The sequence below is a fragment of the Chenopodium album genome, chromosome 22 (assembly GCF_948465745.1).
Source record: "Chenopodium album chromosome 22, dcCheAlbu1.1, whole genome shotgun sequence".
Lineage (NCBI taxonomy): Eukaryota > Viridiplantae > Streptophyta > Magnoliopsida > Caryophyllales > Amaranthaceae > Chenopodium > Chenopodium album.
In genome coordinates, this window is record NC_137855.1 from 9,351,225 (window position 1) to 9,377,192 (window position 25,968).

Consider the following 25,968-nt stretch of genomic DNA (forward strand, 5'->3'; position numbering starts at 1 on the left):
GCAAAGTTATAGGTTCTTTTCTGCTGAAAGTTTTATTTCTGATTGTTGTTTGATCAACTCTTAAGGAATTAGCTGATGTATACATTATATGGCTTATGATTTACGATGAGCTTAAAGACAGAGTCAATTTCAACTGCAAAATTAGAACCTTATAACGACAGGAGTTTGAAATATGACTTACCTTAGCTTAAAGTCAAGAATGGCGTTCTGAAACTTCCTACAGTTCCTATTATAGTGCATGACTTGCCCACTAAAGAACCTTCTCCTATGACATTTTCGACGAGTTGACATTGTATGTGTAATAATTCAAAATTTCCGTCAATATAACAATAGCCATTAATCTAGACATGCTCATTCAAGTCCATTCTAAATTTCTAGTACATAGCTTGATGATTACATAAACAAATACTCAGTAGCTCGTACGAAAATAAGATACCAGCTCTTAACATATCACATCAATGAAAGACCTAAGCTTATAATACGTACGCTTCATTGTCATATTTTGATTGATGGTAGTGGATTCAAAGGAAGAGATACTCTGAGATAGGTATGAATAACGAGCAAAAGCTTTCACATCTGATTTAAACTACAGTTAGCACTTCTACCTTTCAATCTTTTATCAACTCATTTTTATCCACGACAGTAAAAATCCTATATCATATCGTTTATCTTATGTTGAAGTAGTGTAGCACTCTTACTGCAAAATGTTACAAGCCACAAATGTTACGTGCCACAGGAATTAAATGGACTAACATTGAATTAAGAATAAACCTAATTGATTATGACAACAGTGATTACAGAGCATGAAAAAATTAGACAAAATGATTTTACAACAAACTGTACCTTTTGTTCATTCACCTATGATATAATGTACAAGATTTGCTATATGAAATGCCGCAAAATGAATCACTATAATACAGTGAACTATGGAGGACCAAAAAGAAAATTCCTCGTCTACATCGGAAAACTGAAGAATGCTGACTAGCCGCGTGATTGCTCCTCAATACTTTTCTAAGATTTACCAGATTGAGTTAATTTCCGTAGCCCCAAAATCTCACTGATAAATCTAAGCAAGACCTGTATCAACTCCCTCACTCTAGGTTCCCTGCCAATGGATGTACAAATAAATTTAGCAAAAATAAATAAGTCCACGCTTAATAAAAGGCAGATCTACAGCACAGCACTCCATTAGAGAACAAATGACAGAAAATCATGGCATACAGTCAGAAAACAACTAGCTAAGTTCAGGCCAGGGAAAATGTACTTGAAAGACAAGGCAAACAAAGCACAGCTTAACTGCTACATATAAATCTTGAAATTTTGCAAATGCTCAAGACGGACCATGTAATAGATGGTTTTTTCATCATTATTTCCTCAATATAAAGTTAGAAAAATCAATCATCTCACCTAGAAGTGACGAGTTCACAAAAGGATGGATGGAGAACAAGGAGGTGAGCTCGACCATCATGATTCCCTTCTGTTGTAATACCATGTTTAAGACGCGGATGCAAAGGCAGAATAGATGCACTGTCGGGGTGAATTGATAGGCGGGCAAGCTCTTCAAGGATAAACACAACTTCTTCAAGCCTTGCTGAAGGAAATGGTCGTTCGCCTACAGGGAAAGTTAAGCGCTTCATGAGCACAAACTAAAACGAGGATCTTCAAAATGAATATGGCAATCACCCAATACGGATTCCTCCACGTGCAAACTTTCAAAGGTAGTAATCATAAGTTTTTCAAATCTGAAGTACATAAAATCATCAATTAAAGCTACAAACCTAAATCAGCCTCGTCTATGAGAAATCTGTTAAAAATGTGTTCACATCTCTCCAAGAGCACCATGATAGCAATTTTGCTGACCTCAGATCGTGTTGCGTTCCATTTATCAACCTCAGTCTCAAAACTGCAAGCAATTTAGAGAAAATTCTCACTAAAACTTAAGTTTTCTTAAATAAACAACAGTAAAGATAATAAGTTTGAGTCATGTTCGACACTTTTCAAAAAATTAACAGCATGCTAGAAGAGGTAAAAGTATTTCAGAATTGTAGTTAAGGGCGTTGAGGCAGTTCTGTGGACCTTTCCTATAAAAATTATCCAATGATAAAATTCACCGCCAAATTTATTGTCATCCAATGATAAAATTCATCGCCAAATTTCCCAAGGCCCCAATTGATAAAACAAATATCAACACATACCTCGTCAAAATGAATAGCTTTTGCAAGCAAGCCAAGGAAAATCTGAAGCAATGGGAAGGCAGAAGTTCCACAGTCTCCACAGGCAAAGAGCATGTGCGTGATGCACAGCGGTCCAGAGTGGATACTAATCTCTGTAGAATCTGGATATTTTTAGAATAAGCATTTGTCAGTAAAGTACTCAGGGACTTGTAATTGACAGAATTTTATAGAAAACATGACTGCTGGGGAAATTATCTGGACAAGTCTACTCACTACATCACCTTCAGCACAGACTAACAAAACCATTATTAGCAAGTTACTGGTAAACAACTATACAGCAGCAGAGAGAAATTACATCTGAAGGGGCATCGATTTGAGACTTCAGAATTTCGTCACCAAGAATAGTTAAGAAGGCCATATCCTGTGATATATCAGCCTTGAGGGCAACAGTAGATAGAACATTCGAAGGAAGAGCACGTCCACAATATCCCACAAGAAATATTTCAAAAACATCAGCAACTTCCTTCCAGATGCGGTTCCTTGCAGATCGGCTATTACATGGATGATTTTCATCCTTCTGGGACAATCGAATTACATCACTCACAAGAATACGGTTAAAGCCTTCAACAGCTAGCCTCCAAACAACACCATCTGCACTATCTCTTCTTGTTGTCATGCACCTATAGAGTTTATTGAAAAAAAAAGGGGTTAAAACAGAAGGAAACCAATGCTCTGCTTCACTAAATGTAAAAAAGAAAAGGTGCAACAGATGTAACTTGCAGCAGAACCGATCATAATGGAAAATGAGAAAACAAGATAGAGCCACACAAGGCCACTAGTGCAAATTTACCATCAAATTGGCATCTATGCCAGGAGGAAAAGGAAAAAAAAACTAAATGTAACTAGTTTTTGATATGATACTCTCACTGATCCAAAGAAACAAATACTATTAGTCCAAAGCAACACATACCATTCAGCTACATAATCCTAAGTAACAATAACAACCAAAAGATGTAGCCTGGTTTGGCCCCTTTGGCCATTACCCACTTCAAGAAAACAAAAGTTATTTATCAAATAATATTACCATGAGAGTAGAGTTCAAAGCAATTCCAAAAAAAATAAAAAATAAAAAAAAATAAAAAAATAAAAAAATCTTATTCATGACTATCAATTCCTGATACTCCTCTACATTATACTAAAGAGAATAACACACAGCAGCTCTCAAAAAGTACCTCATATACAAGTAATAAAGAGATCTATTAATGAACTCCAAGGGGATATCATATCACCCTAATGCAAAAGCACGTCAAAAGAAAAATGAAGCTATTCATTGACAAATCAAGAAACATCAAGCATCAATTAACACTTAATACTTGACTGCAGCTATGCAAAAGCGTCAAAAAATAAAGGGTACTCCAGTTATATTCCAAGGGGTTGTCACACAATATCTTATACTACCTCCGTCCCCTTTTGATAGTCCCTTATGGGCAATTTTCACGGGAATTAATAAACACAAATAAGAATAGTTAAAGTACATTGAAAAAGAAAATTGACATTGGGTATGCAAAAAAGTAAAGAGAGAAAGTAATAAAAGTACATAGGTAAACATAATTTACATGGGAAATTTAATTTGCACAAGTATTTTTGCAAGTTATAGGGAATTTTGGTAAAAAATTAATATTATTGGTTGTTGGAAAAAGCAAATGGGGTGAACATTTTGGGACTAAAATTTGCCCATAAGGGACTATCAAAAGGGGACGGAGGGAGTATCGACCTATCATCAAGCTAAGGCTCACTGCTGATTCCCAGACAATCTCACACGTGCTTGGAATTTGTGGGAAGCTTTCTCCTCTTTGATGACTGCTTGGTATTCCTCAGACCGCATAGCATTGTCAGTCTCTCTAGATGACTGCTTATGTATCTTGCTATTCTATTCATGTAAAAGCCAAAGCTGCACCCCCTTTTATGCTTGCAAGTTGGATTCCCATGCATGCACTAGTGCTTGCACTGTACCAAAAGATGTTCACTTCTTTTTTAACAAAACAATGCATCTTCCTTAGAAAACAAAATTCATGAACTATAGTATTTATGATTTGCAAGACAAGAAAACAGAGTTCCTTAATGCTTTTTCTTGAGATTAATATACAATATTTCCCAACAAAAAGAACCTATGTAAATGCCTAAATGATATGCAGCAGCTTATCCAATTCATGCTGATACAAGAAGTGCTTATCTTGCTTCTCAAGAAAAAGTTTGTAATTCCACAATTAGGGAGTATGAATTCGAGAATAACCCTTACACTCTCATATTACTATAATTCCACATAAATCAACAATTATCCACTTTTCCAAGATAAGAGTTCATCTGGTTAGTGTTCTTTTAGGTATACAACCAAGTCAGGAAAATTTCTCATTCAGATCCCAGTCCAAGGTAGCACACCATGCATTGAAGTTAGAAATAGAGATACGAATTTATAAATCAGCAATCATCAAAGCACTGTAGCCAGTCATAACTTTTAATGGAATTCAAACATTTTATATCATATACCTTCCCAAAGCTTGAATGACTTCAGGATATATAATATACTTTTCGGAATCTGGAGCCCTCAAGAAGAGATCAACAAACACTGGGATAAGCTTTTCAGAAAATATGCTGCATTGGATGCCAGACATTGAAGCTGTAACAGTTTCAGATTCAACTGAATCTTTTGTCAATCTTGGAAATGTAGACGGCACACCATTAGGGCTTTCTCTCTTTCCCCAATTATCAGCTTTTGTAATAGGAAAAAAAAAAAAGAAGAAGTCTATTAATCCACATTTTCTGCCATTGAAACATATTTGAAGCATCAGCTAGATTGCCACAACAGTACCTTGGGTAGAGTATGTTTCCCCAGTTTGCTTGCCATCTTCTATGCTTTTAGAGGTGGGAGGAGCTCTAGGAAGATATTTCAAAATCGACTGAAGAAAAATGGACCACATAGAAGAAAGATGCTCCGACGGACATAGAAGTGGTAAGGTTTCTAACATAGTACGTTGCAAAGGGGGCATACATCCCTGAAATAAGTATTTATAAACATATTCTGTCAGAAGATATACTTGTAATCATGTGGAGACACAATAAAAAACATGGGTACAAAAAACCTGCTTACAATTGGGCAGGACTACTTTTAAATGGGACAATTAACCAGATAAGTATAAAACATAGCACCCCCATTCAACATTGGGGTAAAAACTGTCAATAGCAGTAAATAGGTAAAATTTATTACAACTGGAAACAAACGAAAAAAAAATTCCTCAAAGGAGATACGTGCTATTCACTCCTTGTCATTTTCTCATAATTCATCAGTTAATCTTTTTATACATCTCATTTATTCTGCAATGTCCAGGTAGCTGTTTGAGATAAAGGTAATACAGTAAAATGTTAGGGTTTTAGATTAGAAAGTGCTAAGGCGAGTGTAGAAAAAAGAAAACAAAAATTAGGGATTCAGTGATAATCACCCCCCTTTACTTAGATTTGGGTGGTTATGGGCTTATCAGAGCCTATAATTTTCAGCTTCCTCTAATCAGAGCCTTCAGTTTTCAGCTTCCTCCATTACCTTTTAAACCAATCAACAGGATATTGGTAAATAAAGATGTACATAAGCAAATACAACCTCCGCTTCCTATTATTTGATACTTTGGAGGGTTGCATGGACTCCTAGGCAAAATTTGTTTGTGAGTGTAAATGAAGAAAGAAATATAGAGATGCATGTGACATGGAGAGAGACAGAGAGAGATGATAACTTAAAAAAGAATGAAAACATTGGTTGCAAATAATATGAAACATCAATTTTTGGCAAATGTTGCAAATACTATGAAACGGAGGTCAAATTGGAAGCATATATGAGGAAAAAAATAAGCAAACATCAAGAATTTACTCCAAAGAATAATGTTGCTAATTATAGTCTTTAATACCTATTTGTTATACTAACGTGGTAAAGGGATGCTAGTTTTCACCAATATGGTTAGTAACTGGCGGCCTGGCACCTTCAGATTGTATCCAAAGGTAAACTATATCAAATATATAGAGAATAACATACCATAATGGCAGTGGATTCACATTCAAGTAAGCTTGACTGACAGTAATTAAATTTAATTTTCCCTGAAATATATTATGCTTTATGCCTTCTATTGTTACCCACACTGACATGGAGCCAAAAGATTAAAAATTTGATAAGTAGTATTTCTAATCGGTTATCTACAAATTTATGCCTTTTTAAGAGTATGACTTTTATATTTTACTTCAAGTTAATCTAGAGGGTTAATAATTACTACTTTGTCCATCACATATTTAACTACCATAACACTTTTGCGGTTTTCATACCACATTTTTTATCAAAGGTTCTCCAAAAATTGGAAATTTGAACTAAAAGTGCCTGTTTAAGATAAACCAAATTTCATACTATAATATAACTTACAGCATCGGCAGCAGCATTATCAACAGCCAATGTGGCCTTAATTGCAACATCCACAACTTCAAGAAGTTGCTTGTACATATCAATGTCGAACCCCTGCTGTGCTTGAGCAAACAATTCTCCTGTAGAAGATAGAAAAGCCACAAAAATAGAACGCAAAATAAATATTTTTCAAGTTTTGTATCAATGCCCAAAAGAAAAGGGTTTGGAAAAGAGTGTGCAGACCAAATGAATAACAAGAATGTGCATTAGTTGTCTACATAATATTAATGCTCAAAAAAGTCAGAAGGGGGGTGGGAGATGAATGTTGGTAAAGTAGCAACCGAAAATTACCCAGCCCTTGCAATATCTCTTGCTTCACTCTATCAATAGCTTTATCACTGCGACTGGGTGATTCTAGAAGAAAATGCTCATAAACATCAAGTACTGATTTAAGGTAAGCCATGGGCAAGTTTCCCTGATTCAAAAAATATAATTTTCAGAATGCCTCAGAATAATTTTTAAAAAAATCTTCACAGACAAATCATTACCTTAACAGAGTGAGATAGAATAGTTGTTTGTAAACAGTTGATTGCAGCTAGTGCAACTTCTTTACTGCCATTTACAATACTGCTTTTAACAAAATTAATCAATGTTTGCCATCCTGCAACAAAGAAGCATATGACCATTTTCTCGTTACCTTAATGATAGTGTATAGTATGATAGTAGTAGGGTGAAATTATATATGACCATAACTGCTAGTCTATGGGTTATACAGCACCAGAATAAAAAACGTGTAGCAAAATAACAAATTAACAACCAGTGCAAGACTCACCAGACCAGAAATTGCTTAAAGTTCTTAGATAGGGAAAGAATGAGCGTAAGAGGCGAGCTATCCCACCAAGAACCACAACAAGTGTTTCATCCCACTGCTTCTGAGCCGTGTTACGACTGCACAAGTTACCAATTCTTTCAACATTGACAAAGAAGGTATGTTTGAAAGCAGAGTGCATCTTTTGAAAGGATTAATATAGCAGGGTTAAGCAATTACCTGTGATGAATAAGCATGTGAACTGCTTTTCCACCTTGTGTTCCTAGCTCTTTTCCATGCCATTCATCTCTGGATGAGGTAGCAGCCTACATGTGGTGAATGACAATCAATCAGGAAAGGTTTTTTTCACTTGAAGGTTCCTTTTGTACAGAGAAAAGGTATATTAACAAAATACCATGTGAGAAGCACGATCAAGTGATGGGAAAATATAATTCCAAAGACAATCCTCCCACATGCTCATTGAAAGCTTTTGTCCATGAGTTCCAAGGGTTTGAAATAATGTACGTATTGCTGAATTTCTCACCTGTTAATTACAAAAATAAGGAGTATGACATGCAAACAGAAAAGGTATATTCACTGAACTACAAATAAGATACTTCAGAACAAGTATGTTTGAATAAATCAGTGAGAGATTCCTAGTACTTTTCATTTAAAATTAGTAATAGGAGAACTGTTGGGAACTTCCGCAATGTACAACTTTTTGTGAACTTCCGCAATTTAAAATTATACATATATATATATATATATATATATATATATATATATATATATATATATATATATATATATATATATATATATATATATAAGTGGGGACCATATGATGATAGTGAATAGTTGAAATATAATAATAAAATGTAGTATTATGCCAGAAATAATTGTAACACTTAGAAGAAATGGCCGATTAAGGCAAGTATAAGACTTCACAAAAAAAAAAAAAAAAAAAAAAAAAAAAAAAAAAAAAAGGGTAAAGTTTATCTACCAGATTTTTTTTTTTTTTTTTTTTTTTTAAAAAAATAATTACCATTTCACAGAAACAACCAATGTTTTCATCCAAGGGGTAAACTAGTACTCGTTAAAATAGATATTAATGAGCACTTGGTTGGTTAAATTGTTTTGGAGGATTTGTATTAACTCTTGAAGCCTTGGCAACTTTTAAAATTTGTTATCTTGGTTTACCAATAGGGTTCGATTGATAGCCAAAATAATTGTTGAATTGCTTGTGTCCATTAGCATTAAGCAACAAGCTTACAATCAGATAGTATCCACAGTTCACATGTACTGGTTAATTTAGACAAGAGATTTTACATATGCAAAGTCACATCTGTTCTGTAACTCTATCACTCCGATTTTACAATTCACACCTCCATGATATTCATTTGGGCATCAAAGGGAACTTAAGGACACTGTTACATAAGATGTTTGCTTACCCTGGTTCTTAATAACAGTTTTCTGTATTCTTTTGCCAAGTTGAGATTTGTGATAAAACAAGATTTTACCTTTGGTTGATTTGTCTCTATTGTAGGAAATAAAATACTAAGGGACAAAAATTCAGAAAGTATATACACCTTTCAGATATGACAAAGGTATTAATTGAACTAAAAGCAATCCACAACTAAGAAAAACAACAGTCCCCAACATATGGAATGTTAAGATGATTAAATTTCAATACCTCAGGTCTCTCATCTGCTCCAAGTGTTTGAAGCAGTGAGAAGACAGAAATCAGCAACTTGTCATGTTCAACCACATTAAAAATAGAAGATTGAGTGTCAACTTTGTTTGAATTGAGTTCTTCTACCCGCTTCTCACTATCTTCTTTCTCTGAAATTGTAGCAAGAAGATTATTGCATGTTATAGAAGTTTAGTGCACTAAAATCCACAAAAGCTTGGCAATTTGAGATCGAAATCCAGCATACCACTATCTTTGCTACTCAAACGAATGTGTCCTTTAACTATGAAATCAGTTGTAGTCCACAAGAGACCTATTGCAGTCAGGCTTATGTTCAACTCAGTCTGCTGAGCACTATAGGCTCCAGTAACATCAATACATCTGTAATTTTCAATTACAGCAAAACAATCAACATTGGCTAAAATTTCCACAAAATATTTATGAGCTAACTAGAGAAAAAATATGCGAGCAAAATTGCTGCAAAACACTTAACTGTATCAGCAAGCAAATGGTCAATGTGTTATGTGCTACGACAGACTACTTTTACATCTACCTATTACCTTCACACCACAATTGACTGTCAAATAATTATTTAGTTTTCTTTCTTTTTTTTTTTCCAACAAATCCACACTTCCTCTTGTTCAACTCCATAACCAAAGCCATACTATCAACAGGCTAAATCAATATTGCATACACAAGGCTAATGGCACTATCATTTGGCATAATGATGTTTCTTATGTTGTTTTTTTTTTTTTATTTCCAGGTAAGCATCATAACCATGAGGTCCATAACAGGAAAAAGCAATATTGCATACACAAGGCTAATGGCACACTCATTTGGCATAATGATATTTTTTTTTCTTTTTTTGGTAAGCATCATAACCATGAGGTCCATAATTAGAAGAGGATGGTAGTAGTAATGTAAGTTAAACTCTGATTGCAAGAGAATGTTAACTAGCTGACAAAAATGTAATACATTTTATATTATTAAGTTTATAATCAATATTTAACTTCTAGTCACATAAGTATGTCAAAAATTTAGGACCCAGTTATCGATATGCCTTGCCATAAAAACTAATAGTCATGACTTATCTGCTGCTTTTAAAAAAAATGTAAACAACTATATATAGCATGAATACAAGCGCAACATTTTCCAGTCTTGAACGATATCGAATAATCATTAATCTTGACCAAAAAGAACATACTTTGAAATACCATAAAGCAAGCAGCAATAGAAGTTTCAAATAAAACACCAAATATGAACTTTAGCCGCAAGAGTGAATGAACAAGCCCAAAGGTACATATACGATATTTTGTAAGGACATTGTGGAAAAGTGAATCAGGATTGTCAATACTTGAAGGCAATCCACAGGAACAGTTGAGAGCTCATTATGTTTTTACAATTTAGATCTTTAGATTTAAGACAATCAAGTCTCTCAAACACTTGAAAATTATCTTTATATGCGATTCCCAGTTTATCAATTGGATTGTTTATCTTCTTTCCTTACTCTCCACCTTCAAACATGCAGTTTATTACAAACAGAAACTTACACTTGAAGGCAATCCACAGGTATACTTGAGAGTCCATCATTCATAATAACACGAAGGCTCTGCATAGCCACAGAAGAAATTGAGTCAAAAACAGATTAAACAAAAATTACTAGCAGGATAGACCAGAGTCCTTGAAGTTTTCTCAGGAAAGACAAGATGAAATAAAGAGAAAACTTGAATATCCCAGGCATGATAAAAATTGTATTTCATCACTTGCTAAGTTGCTAGAGATTACTTCATTTGTGATTTGAAAAGATAATTGATGGTCCAAGATACATCATGATAAACCTTTCACATCTTAATTATACTGTTATAATCCAGACAGCCGCAGAAAAATCAGATTGGATAATCAACAGGAACATATAATTAATGAAGAAGACAATCGCTTTCAAAGATTAATGGAAAGAAGACAATACCAAACAAAGTATAAGGGGAAAAAAAAAAAAAGGATTTCCAACCTGGAATCCCAACGTTATTAGATCCTTCTCAGCTCCACAGGCAACAGACCTTAAAGATGCGCAAAGAAATAATCAACAGCTTCAGCATCAGAGATGGAAGATAGAGTTTTCAACAGAAAAATGATGTAAGTAGAGAGACATACCTTAACAACTCAAGTATGTCCTGCCAGCTATCATGTAGTTTTTCTCCATGCCTCTGAAAACAATGGCAGAGAAAATTAAAGAACAGCAACAAAAGCAAGAAGAACAAAGTTATGACAACATTCAAACAGCTTCTCACATTACCTCCAGAACATGAAGAAGAATCTTCAGAGATCTAGAGCGAACTTCAAAACTCTGAGCAGAAAAGTACAGTACCCTCAAGGGTGATATAACAACACGTTCAAGTGATCTTGAGTCAACAGATGCATTCTTTATCTGCTTAACGAACAAAATAAAATATTATCCTCATTTCAAATCGAACCCAGTTTAATCACCAATGTCGAAAGACACTCACGTGTTGAGAATCTGCATAAGATCCTGATGCTACACGATCCTGAAACTGATCAGAACCCAGAACAGCACAAATTGACCTATCCAAGGCATCAAGGGCAATGCTCCTCAATTGTTGATAAGAGTTCTCAGCAAGCTGCAAACAAGACATACAATCAGAAATCCCTACAGAACAACAGAAGCAATGGCCCAAACCTGAATTATTACCTCAAGAAAATGGCCTACGATTGGATCCCAAAGAGGCTCCACTCCTTCAACAAAGAAATAATGTATGAGAATTATATAACAATAGATACTATAATACAGGCACCAATGGGCACAATACACAACTATCCAGCATATAACAGACCACAGATTAACATGGAGTAGAATAAGTCATGTTCCCATCATAATTATTAATGAAATGATACAATACTGGTTCCTATAAGCTACTACAAACTTATTTGTTGTTAGTGAGCTCAAATATTTCAGAACTTAAAGGTTTTAAGTCAATTGAAGTTTCCCGCTATAATTTCCCAAGATACACTCTATAGTTTAAAGAGCTCTTCTCCTTGAACATTCAAGGTTGCAAGTATACTTGATTGTTTTTTGAAAAATTTAACGCGGTAAGCGATAAATAGTCTATCAAGGTTGTACTTTCAAGTTCCAATATAATGTTATTAATCTGGTAATTCTTGTTGCAGCGTATCAAAAGTATGCAGCATAGACACAGCAATAGAAGCAGAAAACGTGTCATGGCACAAAGCACAAGAGCATGAATGCACAATTTTCCACATATATTTACCCTGGGAATGCAACAAAACTTAATTAGAATGTCAATCCAGCAGAAGTTTGACATGAACATCAAGCCTGGCTAAATAAATCCACAATGATTTTAACACAGGCAAGCTCAATTGAACTTAATAAAAGTGCTGAGAATCTCAACATAGAAGACAAGCATCTGAACTACCAGAATGTGGGGGTGGTAAAATGAACCAAACCAAGATGTTTTAGGCAGAGGATGGGTTTCATGAGATAGAAAGAAAGTTGATTAAAGAAAATAACAATAAGGTTAAGTATGGCACAGGTAGCCTTGGTGGCAATAATAGAAGAGAAAATCTAATCAGAAGGATATTTTTGGAGGATGACACTGGCTACAGATATTTAAAGAGAAGCCATGAATAGCTTCTTCATAACATCTCACATTTTAGACACTTGCTCTTTTCTTTCCATCTTCCCCACTTCTACCTTATATTATGTTTACTAGACATTTTCCTTGTACATTCAGTGGGCCACCCCCACCAAAAAAAGGGAAAATGGAAAAATTCCTTATCAGAAGAATGAAAAGAAAAAGGAGAGGAAAAAAGTAAAGGTGCCTTTGCTGTTCACCCGTATTTGTATTACATGAAAATGCACCAACTGTACTGACACCGAAAAAGACATAGTGAGAAGAATTCTCGAAAGTCAATGAAAGTAGCAGACATAATTCAGGTTTTATACCTATATTAAAAAGAATACAAGCTTGTTAGCACCATAGCATTGGTGTCATTAATCATTTATAGAGAATCATTTACTTTTTTTTTTTTTTTTTTTTTTTTTGAAGGGGAAGAGAATCATTTACTTTATGGACAAACCTCATAAAAGAAAATATGAGACATCTCAAAAACCGAAAAAAAGGGGAAAGTGTTGAGCTTAGAGGAATACAGAGTACTTGAGACAATAATATACAGCAGAATAAAAACACGTACTGTGAACATTATTAACAAGAATAGATATCATCCTTTCAACGGAAAAACTTATGCTTCCAATTTTCTGACTTGATGTTGGAGGAAATCCACCAGCAATGCCAGGCAAAGATTGTTGTGACAGTTGGCAAAGTGCATAGACAAGTGACTTCACTGCAGATATATGCATCAGAGCAGAACTTTCAAATAACTACAAAATTAAAGCGGAGAAGGTTAGATTCGTTATAAGGATATGCATGTTGCTCAAGTATATAATTATGTAAACCAGATATAACCCTTAACCTGGGAATTTAAAGAAGAGAGTATGTTAAAATCGCTATAATGCCCAGATGACTCTCTGCTGAGTCTAGTAGCAGTTGTTGACACTTCCTGTTGGTTGCCATATTAAACATAATATAATTAGTAATCTTAGGAAAAGAATGCAACAAAAGGTTGCAAGCAAACTCCTACAGAGATGCTACAGCCAACTGACTACAGATCCAATAGGTTACTAGGATAGCAACACATTTACACGATAAAATATGCAAAATCTTCTTATCTACGAGACTACAACAATAAAGCAAAGCCATATACAGTCACCTGTACCTGAGTAGTAGCATGCGGAGAGTGAATTGTCCGGTCCAAGGCCGCTAGTGTTTCCAACACCTGCAACAATTTCCATGATTGATAGTTGAAAGGTAATCTTAGAGCTATTTATCCAAAAACAAGTATGAAAGATTACCAGAACCCAAGAGGGACCTAACACATTGTGTAGCCGGTGGGCTATGTTGAAGAGAGTCCTTAATGCCTAGAAAAATGGATAAAATTAAACAACATAAGTGATCAAAAGAACACCTCATCCAGGTAGAAGTTTATTGAGATGGATGAGAATAAGTCGAGGTTGAGATTCAACACATTGACACATGAGGACCTTTACCTGTACATTTTTGGGAGTCAAAATAATGCCATCTCTCTGGTCAGCAAGAAGCTCAGTGCGTTTTGATCCGGGAGATTGTGAAGAGCTACAATATCAGTTACATGACATCATTTAAGATAGTTAGGTCACCAGACAATTCCATCCCAGTAAACAAAACAAAGACTTCTTGCTTACAACAGAAAAGGGTTAAAAGAGGCATGAGAGGGATGATGGGATGAATAAAGGAAGTGTTGCAATAGGAAAACTTGCACTTGCTTTGATAGAAAGACGATAAGGGAAAGGAAAGTGAAGGAAAGAGGAGGAAGGTAGAGCTCCGATTTCCCTCCAAATATATTCAAGTTTGAAGGGATGGTAAAGAGGGAAGGAATTTTAACCCTTCCCCTACTCCCCTTCCTTCCCCCATATCCTTGACCAACAAGGGAGCTTCTTCCCCTCCGTTTCTCTTCCCTCTCACTCTCCATTTTCTCTTATCTAAACAAAGTGTTGATGAGGATGCCAAGAGCAAAAAAAATACACTCCTTTAATCATATTTTGGAATAATTTAATCACAGTCCTCAGCTCTGCTTTAGATCTCCCATATGTAATAATAGATAACTAGCTACAAAAGCCATTACACTGTAAAGAAAGCAACTTTAGTAGATAACACTTCAAACCTTTTCCTTTCAACCTCACTGGGAATATTGATGGTAAATTTGCAAAGAGATGCCAAAAAAGAGTTTAATGGCTCAACTGCACGAAGAACTCCACAAGCCTGTAGAAAAAAAAGACTATGTGATCAAGTCCAAGCAGATAGTACAAAAGGCACTTTAAACACTGAACATAGCATAAACTAGAAAATATACCCTAAACACAATAATTAGACGGAACCCTTATTTTCATTGTGGGTTGAAAACTTGAAATTCAAAACGATGTTTCCAATGTTACATACCTGAGTGAAAGCCTGATACCCCTTTAGTATTTCCAACACAATAGCCTCCCCTTGAGATCTTCCAAGTCAAGCTTAAGTTAGAGCTTAAAGTTAAAATATTTTACAAGTTACAAGATTTAGCAATAAACTATAATACCTTGCCAAAATTAGGGAGAGGGTATCAAGTATTGTCAACCACAAGGAATCGACCATTGAATAACAAAGAAATGCTGTCTTCCCAGTCAACTTTGCCGGAGGGTCAGACTCACATCTAGGGGATTCCAGCTGACATCATTTTTTAATCAAGAGTTAAAGCACTGTAATATACAATAAAAGTGGAAACAAGTCAAAGTTTACAGAAACCAAACGAAATTACCTCTCCCGTATCTACTGCTTCATCTGTCAGAGTAGCAATAGTAAAGACAACACCTAAAAGACCCTCAATTGCCAATGTGATTGCATGAGCCTCACTAGCAACTAATACTGCAGCATTGGATGCATCATTGTCCAAGATCCACTCAATACCTAACATAACAAAAGATTAAAAACAGTCACCAATAAAGTCTGACCCTAAACAAGAATTAAGCAAGATTCAAAAAAGTTGCTGATCAACAAGTTCGTGACAATTACAGAAGATACAACAAAGACTACACAAAATTATGCGTAAACTTCACAACTCGAGAATGTTAAAAGGAAATCCAATTGCAGCCAACTCCAATTCTATCAAACTCGAAAAATAGTTACCTTTAGCTTTGCTGCTAAACATCCCAGCGACAGCTGCCAAACTCTCTTCACTTGTGTCTTGAACCTTACCCATCAACTTATGATGTCAATATTACTCAAAATCTTTAATCTTACATTCTTACTGAACTTATGAAGGTAAAAACAAGTTTAGGTCACTCCAGTATTCATGTAATAAACCAACAAAACAAAATAGTGGAGCATTGGCTGAATGTGAAATGGAACACGCTGCAAAGATATATTGCAACTCTTACCTGTAAGCTTGACACAACACGTGCAAGAGCTTTCACAATATTCTCCACAACATTCGTATTTTTTGGGTTCCTAGAAAACAGATCAGAGTTTAGGACAGATAATGAATATCAATAATTGGTCAAGAACATTTAACAGAATTTTTGTTCAACATATTTTCCTCATTTAATTAATCAAAAACTACATCTTTAACAGGACATCAAGAGGTGACTAAAGCAAATTTATAGAGCAAGTAGAAGAAGAGAGAATGAGCCATCACACCTATAATGTGTGCATGACGCTATTCCCTGAAATAGGAATAACATCATAGGAGCATATCCTTCTTAAGACAGCTAAATGTTAGGGCAGAGGAAGCTACTTTCAGTCTTGCAATCACACTCAATGATTAAGGAGCAATGAAGGATCTACTGCTACTGTAGTATAGATTACAAGAAGCCCTCAGTAAAGTCATTCTTAAGGGAAGAGATTCAACGGAGAATTTGTAGATTTTGTTCCTAGCTCTTTAAAACAGCGACCCTCTCTCTGCTATCTTATTGTTTCTAGTACCTTTCTTCATCAATTAAACGATAACTTTTTTTTTTGGCTAAGAATAAGGGATTATATGAACAGCTCAGAAAAAGGAGTACAAGCAACAGAGGACAGGCTGTTCTCCAAAACAGAAAAAGTAGCTTACTAAAGATTAATTATTATGAAATTTGTCACAAAGGGCCATTTATGCTACCACTTTTGTAAGAAAGGACCTTTAACGGCAAAAAAAAGGCCTTTTATGTGTTTTTGGTTGTGGGATGGGACCTTTTGTCGGATTCCGGGTGTTGACTTCAAACTCCGGCATTGACCGTCACGTGCATGGCACGTGATCTTTACAACCCTTTTTCTTCCTTTTTCCCACATTTACCTCCAATTTCTTCTCCCCCCTATTAATTTCACCCTAATCTTACTCTCTCCTCAAAATCTTGGAATGCTAGTTTAATTTCTGTCCTTATATTTCCAAAAAACAATTTTTCAAATCAAATTTAAAGCCTTGCTATCTTGCTCTACCTTTCGTCCTAATTGAAAGTAAGTACAAAACTAGGGTTTCGTTGTATTGTATGGCTTGATTTTTTCCAATTTTTGTAAATTCTCGAATAAATCTACATCTAGCTACCAATGTCATATTTGGTCCATGCAAACCCAATCAATGCAATTTCAACACGGTACAACTAAAGAATGGGTACTAGATCTTACATGTCAAAATTCTGGAAAAGAACTCGCATGGTCCGCACCTCAACACAAAAGCCCTGTCATGTTGCACAAGATATGATACACAAGCGAATCAAGATAACAAAGAATTATAGCAGAGGCAAGTAATCTTAGTGACATACCCTCAGAATTTCAAGAACAAGGATGTGGTGCCACAATGGCAGATCAAGAGTTGTGACCCTCACTAACATACTCAGGAAAACCTACCAAAAGAAGTAGAGAAAAGCACGCAATATTATATTCATTAGCACAACACTAGTATCAGTTGAATTATTCTCTTTCATACAGAATAAGCTTTTAGAAGGTGTATACATGTACCTCAGATTCAGTGATAAGGAATGAACTATAAAGCCTTATAATGTGAGCAACTGAACGCAACAACAAGCGGCGAAAAAAGGCCTCTCCTGCTTCTCCTTCAAGCTGGCAGAACTCAAAAGATCATTGGCTTGAAAAAATTTTAGACTGCTCCCAAATTATATGGTGTATTACAAATATCACATACAATAATAAGTTACCTCAGCATTGGTACGAAGAGAGGTCATCAGAAGAGAGCATATCTTATGGCGCAAGACCTGCATCATTGAAGCAATCCTTTAAGGCTTGGAGTTCAACAGATTAAGTGATCCAAAAGCAGGTAGGTATCTGGTGGAAACACGTGATTACCTGCTCGTATGGAACCAGTGTTCTGAAAATGGCCACATAATTTGATAGGACAAACCTGAACCACAGATTTGGCACCAATAACTAAAAAATTTGGTCATGCTGGTACTGCCGATCTCAAAACTCAAAAGCACCCGCTAACAAAAGGTATAAAAATATTAAAGTGAAAATCTAAATCAAGATGGTAATTGTAAACTAAGGACTAAGTCAATCACTGTGGAAAATGAACATTGCGCCTAAATTAGATAAGCTTGTCATGGTTTTTAATTGTATTATGGGTATTTAGAAAGGACAGGGACAGCAATGGTAGTAGTCAACAAGTGTATAAAAAAAAAAGGTGTTTCAACTTTCAAGAGACAACAGCACCTAGATCATGGTTAGACAGGAATGAGAGAATTTTCAGATTTGAATGAATTTGGCAGCATTTGAAAGTCAACAAGGCTTGGTATCATTTAAAATTCAGAATCCAGAGCTTTGGAACATCCAAGTAATAGTTTAATACATATGAAAAGAGCACAAATTAGAGAGAAAGAAAAGGTGAATTCCTTACTCGAGTATATCAAGGGCAAATGATCGTTGGACGGAACTGATACGTAACCAAGTTGCCTGAAATGCAACATCAAAGGATTAAAAATAAGCAAAGGCAGATAACAACCAATAATCCGATAATGGAACAGAACACTTCAAACAAATGAGTGAAAGACGTATTCATCATCACTAGACTATGCTCAAGCAGCTTCATAGTGTAAGATCCAAATAAGTTCAAGTGAAGGAAGTTTCAAATCAGCACATACAGATCCACCTGCTGCAAGAGCTGTCACGTCCTCAAGCAAGCGAAGCCCAACAGTTCCAGCTTTGGTAAGGCTTTCCCTTGTGATAGGTGCTACTCCAGATACAGTATCATACTCACTGCAAATTCCCCAGTCAGTAAATGCTAATAAAAATGGAACAATGTTCACATAGAGTCAGAGTAACATGCACAATTAGTCACTGAAAAGAATATCAACCTTTTCAAAATAAACAGAACTGGCGAGAGAATCATATGATTGAATAAATAAATAAAAAATAAAAAAAAAAAAACCACATTGAGATTGGCAAAATAGACAGCAGAATCATACTTACTCTGAATGATGTATGCTGCGACTAACATCCCCAGTAACAGAACTTGATCTTGATCGATAGATTTGACCTCCAGAACTGAATTTTCCTGAAGGAAGTGACTCCGCTTGGGCCACATGATCAAAAACCAAGGCCACTGCTTGTCTAAAGGTAGCCGCTGCAGTACTGAAGATTAATAATGAGATTCATATGATGGAATATAAATTAAGGTACAAGAAAAATTAAAAATAGATACTAATAGATAGAAAGATGGGTAAGAGCCACTATCTAGAAAATTTAACTTACTTTTGTACACTATCGGAGGAACGATTACTTTCTAGAAGTCGGAGACAAATTCCAAGAGCTTGAGCCATACTTTCCTAAGAATAACAAATACATAAGATTATATGTCCCCTAAACTTTCTCAATAATCCAAAATTAAGAACTTCCAAAGCATAGGAAGAGACTAATAACCATCCCAAAGGTTGCAGCATATGGAAATGGGAAATAACAGGAATCTCATAATTTGCAAAAGAAACCATCTTACATAGAATAAATTAAATAAATCTAAACAAGGTCTCCTTGAAGATGATCAAGTGATCAACTATGATGCATTTGACAAAAAATTTAGTTGATTTATCATAAAAATAAATAATTTTAAAAAATAAAAAACATTGAAATACACTCTTTTGTATTAGTTGTAAAAAGTAATTAAATATGGTTACCTTATTTTTAGGCTGCTAAAATAAACTATTACTCCCTCCATTCCTTTTTATTTATTATGTAATCCGTTTTGGGTATTCTCTTTTATTTGTTATATTTAGAATCTTTCCTGTATGTATCATAGATTTAGGACAGATTCCCCCAAATATTACTCTAACAATGTTCCTACTATTTTCAGAATTAATCATAGCATTGACCAACTTGTACATCATTTGCACCAGCATTGAGTGCACTCAAGTCTAAGGGAAGAGATGATACATATTATAGCCTTTGGGCATACTTGATTTTGTTCTTTACTTCCGTTCATATGTGTATCATTGTATCAGTATATCTATATAGGAAGTATATGGTCCTTCCCCTTTTTTATGCTCATTTTAAATTAATCTTTCCTTGCGCATTACTCCAAAAAGAAATCTATTTTCTTCACTTAGACTTGATTTCAATTAAAGCATCAATGTAGGTGCATATGATGGACAAGTTGGTCAATGTTATGATATAAGCAAAGAAGAGACACACTCCTATTCAACTTTGAATGTCTTGGAAACACTTTTTTATCTAGACCTTCTCCTTTCACTAGCCCAACTTTAATCTTTCCCTCTCTTTTTTACTTTCTTTATGACAAATTAGATAGGCATAAAATATGACCCACAATTTCATTTCAATGTACTTTCTTTCAATATTGTCCATGTCCCTCGAATCCTCCATTAATATACTATATCCGGATGCCTATGCACACGGACAATGTCTTCAAGTTATTATTAATTTTCCCAAATCAAACTATTAGATACATACGCAAATCTAATACCTGTATCCAAATTTGAACATCATAGATAATAACAAGAAAAGAAACTAAATTCTAAGCCTCCTTTGAAATAATTTAGGCAAGAAGCCAATAACTATAAGAAAACCCTAAAGTTAGCTTTAGTTACAATCAAGAAATTTTCTTTTATGCCAAACAAAGTAACAGGACATTTGGTTTCAAAAAAAAAAGAAAAAATAACAGGACATTTATTTGAAGACAGAAGAAGTACTGAGGTGATAAACATCACCATTAAATACACATAATCATATACACTTCTCTATTAGGAAAACTAACTTGTATTTGAAAGCAAAGTCAACTAATTTCTATTCACGAATTCCGACTTGTTGCATTTGTGTGAAAAATCCCCTTCTTCCAAATCTTTGAGAAGACTTTTCGGGAACTTAATCATAGACCATTTTTGAAATCCGGATATCTTATAACCAAAACCATAGTGACACAGTCAGGGCCATTGACCTGAATCTAAACTGCCATGTATCACATCACCTCTTCTTCATAATATCCAAAGAATGCAAGTATCTACTCTACTTTATCATATCCAAATCACGAAATTCACAAGTTTGTAAGAAAAAGAAACTATCAACATTATACAGGATCAAACAACAAATGAAATTTTTTTTTTTTTTTTTTTTTTTTTTGGAAAGGAACAACAAGTGAAAAATAATGATGAAAGATCACCTCATCTTCTGGATGCATATGGGACTGAAAAATTATTAAAATGGTCTGTAGGGTCTTCAGCTGAACTGTATCATCAGTCATTTCAGCATGCTGTAGATGATTGACAATCATAAAGTAAGAAACATTTATGTGAGCAATAATGGAAGGCAGTCATGAAAATACCAATGGGTAAGAATTGAGAGTGGCAAGCTGTTACAAGTCACAAACACAAGGCATACTCAGTATTCAACAAGAAAAATTACTTTGTGCATGCTTCATGCAGAAAAAGAAAAGGAACCCTAAGAGAAAAGCATATTTTATACAGTGGCGGAACTGAAATTTTTTATCGGGGGGGGGGGGGGGGGGGGGGGGGGGCAAACTATGTAGTTTAATCTCACACATAAAATAATACAGAGTACATTTAAATGTCAATAAAAAATGAAACAAAAAAAGTGTTAGGGAGAAGAATCGAACTTGGGACCTAAATAACTAACTTTTTACCCAAAACCAACACAGCTATAATACAATCAACATAATCTTATGCCAACATTTAATAGATAATTAAAACCAAGGGGAAAGCCAAGGCCCACCCTAGCACCCCCCCCCCCCCCCCCCACCCTCCCCCCGCGGTTCCGCCCCTGATTTTATAGAAAGCTTAATTATTGAATGACAAACTTTATGAGTACTATTTGAGCTTGAAGCTGACTCAAGGATCATGCCTCCCTCCTCCTCGTGTAGTATTAAGTGTCAAATCAATCATGGACATTCAAATTTGGATGGAGGGAAGAAATGTATCAAACACGACACCAAAAGGTTGTCAATTATGCATGCAAAAATTTGGGACAAAAATAATACGCCATCAACCTCAAAGGGATGCTTAGCATGGACGGCCACACTTTTGAGGCACACACACATGGTAAACCTTCTTTACAGCCTCATACTAGTAATAAAAGAAATTCATACTCCGTATAACTGATCTAATGTTTCCATCTTTTGAGTAGAAATATAGAATTCAGTACGACATCTTCCTATACCTCAATATATTATTTTCTACTTAGCAGGGGGACACTATAAAGCAATAAAATTTCAAAGAAGTATCACTTACCTCTTTCAAGGTAGAAAGTATCTCCTTTAATGCTGATGGAGCAACAGCATCATGAGATATTAACTTTTGGAGGCATGAAAGTCCAATAACACTCAACTTCACAGTTCTAACTTCACAAGCCATCAAAAAGATTCGCAAAATATCCTCATTATCAGCAATTTCACTTGGACTTGACAATGACCGAAGCTGCATTAAAAATTAGAACAAAATGTTTTATAGAGTTAAACTTGAATAAAAAAATTTATTACTCCCCCCCCCCCCCCCAAGGGATGGCAGGATAAGATAAAACATGGAAAGCTAAGGTATAAATGTATGGGGTTCATGTTTAAGACTTTGAGAAAGCTAATAATACCAGACAAGAAGGTTCGATTATTTTTGAAAGATAACTGATTTGAGCTGTAAGGAACATATTTTAGCATCATTTTGTTTCCAGGGTCAGGCAGAGGCCTCACATAATAAAAATGACTAACAACAATTTTAGAGAAGTGTGAAAACAACAGAAAAAAAAAAAATCACAGGACCATATACTAATGTAGGCTTCACAAACATGAACTTATTATGCAAGGCAAGATGCTATTATAAAACAATGTGCAAAGTCTGCAAACAATTAATAATCAACCAGTTTCATTTAAAAAATATTATAATCATCAAATACATATTAATATCCAGAAAATTTACCTTGAATTTTTAAAGAATTTTCAGTAGCAGCGCTCAAAAATACTTGAAACAGTTGCAGATCTAAAAGAATAAAATTTATAAATATATAAATTAACTATATTCCCCTTCTTCAATAGGAATTCGCTTTTGAAACTATCATAAGCTGAACTGAAGATAGATGGTGTAAAAAAGAATAACAAAGCACAGGACGGAGATTGAAGTTGTAATTCTGCCAATTATAAGGCATCCACTTTTCTGAGCCTCTGAAAGAGATCATAAAGGTACAAAGGATTTGGCCCTGATTGAACAACAGTAAGCTAATAAACTTAATTATAGAGTAGACTGTACTTCGACTATAAAACCTAAATTTCACCCATAAAGAACACAAATAATGCCTCTCCATAATCCTTCTGTTTTATCATGAACCATAAAGCTGCTGCAGAGCTGCCTAATAAAGTTCTCAAGCCTTTCTCGATGATGCAAGTTTTAGGTTTTCTTTCGTTAAAGGGCCAAAGGTTACCAAAATTCAAAGGAGGACTTAAGCCAAAATCAAATGCCACTCAAAAGTCAAAATATCACACTTTCACTCCCGCTCTATATTTAGGCAATTCGCATTGTATGGTTTTGAGTCTTTTGACACACCAAATCCGGACAGGATAGCGAACAACAACAAAGATTCGGAGATCCAAGCTCTAACTTCGTCAGAGCTTGACAATTGGACGTGAAACTGATAACTAAGAGGTTTGGGAACTAAGCTATGCTGTCAGATTCAGTGCCCATTGCAGAGTATCAAGGACGTCCCTTAGCTGATCATCCTGCAGTTAACTACAGCTATTCAAAAGCCTCAATAAAGAAACTAAACTTGAGTTGGCAAACCAAAGTCTACCCTCCCACTACCGTTGGCTTCCAACTAAGTTAATAATCATCATATTGCCAAAAGCAATCATCTTCCACACCTCAACAATTCAAGCTTCTGTAATCCTTCGTTTCAATTTTATGTCGTGAGAATAACTTTGGTTGTTTAAGGTTGAAGCCAACCAATCCCAAACAAAACTAAGAACAAGTGCAAAAGATATAGAGCAGTACGCCTAAATTTAAGACTATTACATTTTGGGAAGACATCACTTATAGTATGGATTATTTGGGATAAAATGAATAGTTGGGATCATTAAGATGTGGAGTGACTATAGTTGGGATCACTACATGTGAATTTTCCGTTCCATTCTCTCTCACTTCACCATCAAAAAAGCATAGATGACTTCATACTTATCGATCTTGCACTTCAAGATTCAAGAATAGAAAGAAATACCTCTTCAACTTATATAATCCAAGGTATGTCAATAAGGCTCTGTTTGATTCAACTTATATGGCCAGCTTATCTAATCGGAATGATTATGTTACCTGGTAAAACATATTTTGTCTGGAATTGTCGTATTTATTTGTGACATTGTCTGAAAAAAATATGTATTTGTCTGAAATTGTATTAACTTATCTGATTTATTTATCTAAAATAAGCCAAAATAAGTTTCACTAAACATGCCCAAAGAAATTAGGCTCTCTCCTACAGCCTATCAAGCTCCCTATCAACACAAAAATTAGAGAAGGCGTCATATATAAAACAAGCTTAGTCTTCCCCTTATGCCTCAAAGTTAAAGTTGATGCAAATGACACAACAACTTCACTTTGCATAGAAGAGCCGCTCAATCCCTTTATCTCAGTAAACTGTCCTTACCTAAAGCTCTCTTGAATAAGGCAGTCAACCTTGAAATATCCTATGAACTATATTCAGCTACCATGTGATTTATTTGCCTTTGCCTCAATAATGACCAAACCTAGAAACTTCACTCTTTCCATTCATTCAAAGAACATAATATTTACATTGTCCCGTCTATGCTCAATTAATATTCAAACTTTCACCATCAGAAGAGCAAACCACTAAACCTTATTATATCTTCATCAATTCTACCAAGAGGTAAAGGCCTTTGATCATAAGGGATGGAAGAGGAAGATTTGTGGATGACTATACGAAATAATCACTTTTGGTTCATGTAGCCGACCCCACTTATGGGATTAAGGCTTTGATTGATTGATTGAATACTTGAATTCAACTAAGAGGCAAACTTCGTATTCATCCCTTCACCCATGTTATATCGCAAAACATAATCCGCAATTTAGAAAAACTTGTCAGCAACTAAGAAACACTACATAATAATTCATTTATGTTATACCACTATTGAAATGTAGAGCAGCATTGCCTAGGAAGTTATAACTTACATTCATACCATTCTATGTGACAATCATCGATTCGAATTCCGTAATCACAGTTAAACTTAAAAACCAATCCACCTCCTCTTTCACTCAATTCCAACAAAACCCCAAATTTCATTTCATCATTAGTCTCAATATAATCCAAACCAAAACAACAAATCATCGTAATTCATCATACACTAGACATTATAATTCCATTCAATCACAAAATAACAGCATTATCCAAAAAAAATCACATTTCATCAATTCCAAATAAGAAATTAAACTAATCAGCTCAAAATTACAAATTACAATAAGAAAATGAAATTAGAACCTTAATAATAGCGTGTTCAGCCCCATCTTTAACAGCGGGATAACGGCGGCGAGCTTCGGCGGAGAGAGCGCGTAGATCTGATTCAAGGACAGCCATGAAAGCCATCTCGATCGCACCCACGAAACTCGAAATGGGTGTATTTTGAGGAGAGAGAAAATGGGTGGATCAAGAAGTTGGCATTGTTGATTGAAGAGAAGAAGAAGGTGTGATTGAGGAGAGAGAAAATATGATGAACAGTTGCAGTGGCGTAGGAGAGTGATGATGATGATGGTGGTGGTGAA

General features: G+C 35.1%; 1 protein-coding gene across 3 annotated transcripts; it reads right to left on the reverse strand.

Moving 5' to 3' along the window:
• Positions 1 to 664: 664 nt before the first annotated feature.
• Positions 665 to 25,968, reverse strand: LOC145603429 (uncharacterized). Of its 3 annotated transcripts, XM_081659334.1 has the most exons (44): positions 25,688 to 25,968; positions 22,450 to 22,635; positions 21,366 to 21,455; positions 19,451 to 19,524; positions 19,169 to 19,330; positions 18,841 to 18,955; positions 18,597 to 18,652; positions 18,050 to 18,104; positions 17,902 to 17,958; positions 17,705 to 17,806; positions 17,509 to 17,589; positions 17,372 to 17,424; positions 16,150 to 16,219; positions 15,899 to 15,962; positions 15,531 to 15,679; positions 15,312 to 15,439; positions 15,176 to 15,233; positions 14,901 to 14,998; positions 14,248 to 14,332; positions 14,053 to 14,118; positions 13,917 to 13,976; positions 13,614 to 13,700; positions 13,335 to 13,521; positions 11,815 to 11,858; positions 11,612 to 11,743; positions 11,401 to 11,532; positions 11,259 to 11,311; positions 11,116 to 11,164; positions 10,658 to 10,716; positions 9,355 to 9,488; positions 9,111 to 9,259; positions 7,833 to 7,961; positions 7,658 to 7,743; positions 7,442 to 7,557; positions 7,158 to 7,270; positions 6,961 to 7,084; positions 6,631 to 6,749; positions 5,044 to 5,227; positions 4,722 to 4,944; positions 2,530 to 2,854; positions 2,196 to 2,335; positions 1,779 to 1,903; positions 1,408 to 1,612; positions 665 to 1,105 (listed from the first exon to the last, which is right to left on the reverse strand). In XM_081659334.1, exons 1-44 carry the CDS (start codon positions 25,790 to 25,792, stop codon positions 1,012 to 1,014), a joined length of 4,923 nt encoding a protein of 1,640 aa, XP_081515460.1. In that variant the 5' UTR covers positions 25,793 to 25,968; the 3' UTR covers positions 665 to 1,011. The 3 variants fall into 3 exon arrangements, with proteins under 3 accessions (XP_081515460.1, XP_081515462.1, XP_081515461.1); XM_081659335.1 differs by lacking the exons at positions 665 to 1,105; positions 1,408 to 1,612; positions 1,779 to 1,903; positions 2,196 to 2,335; positions 2,530 to 2,854 and adding an exon at positions 3,973 to 4,181; XM_081659336.1 differs by lacking the exons at positions 18,841 to 18,955; positions 19,169 to 19,330; positions 19,451 to 19,524; ... (1 more) ...; positions 22,450 to 22,635; positions 25,688 to 25,968 and having other exon boundaries at positions 667 to 1,105; positions 18,050 to 18,130; positions 18,597 to 18,643.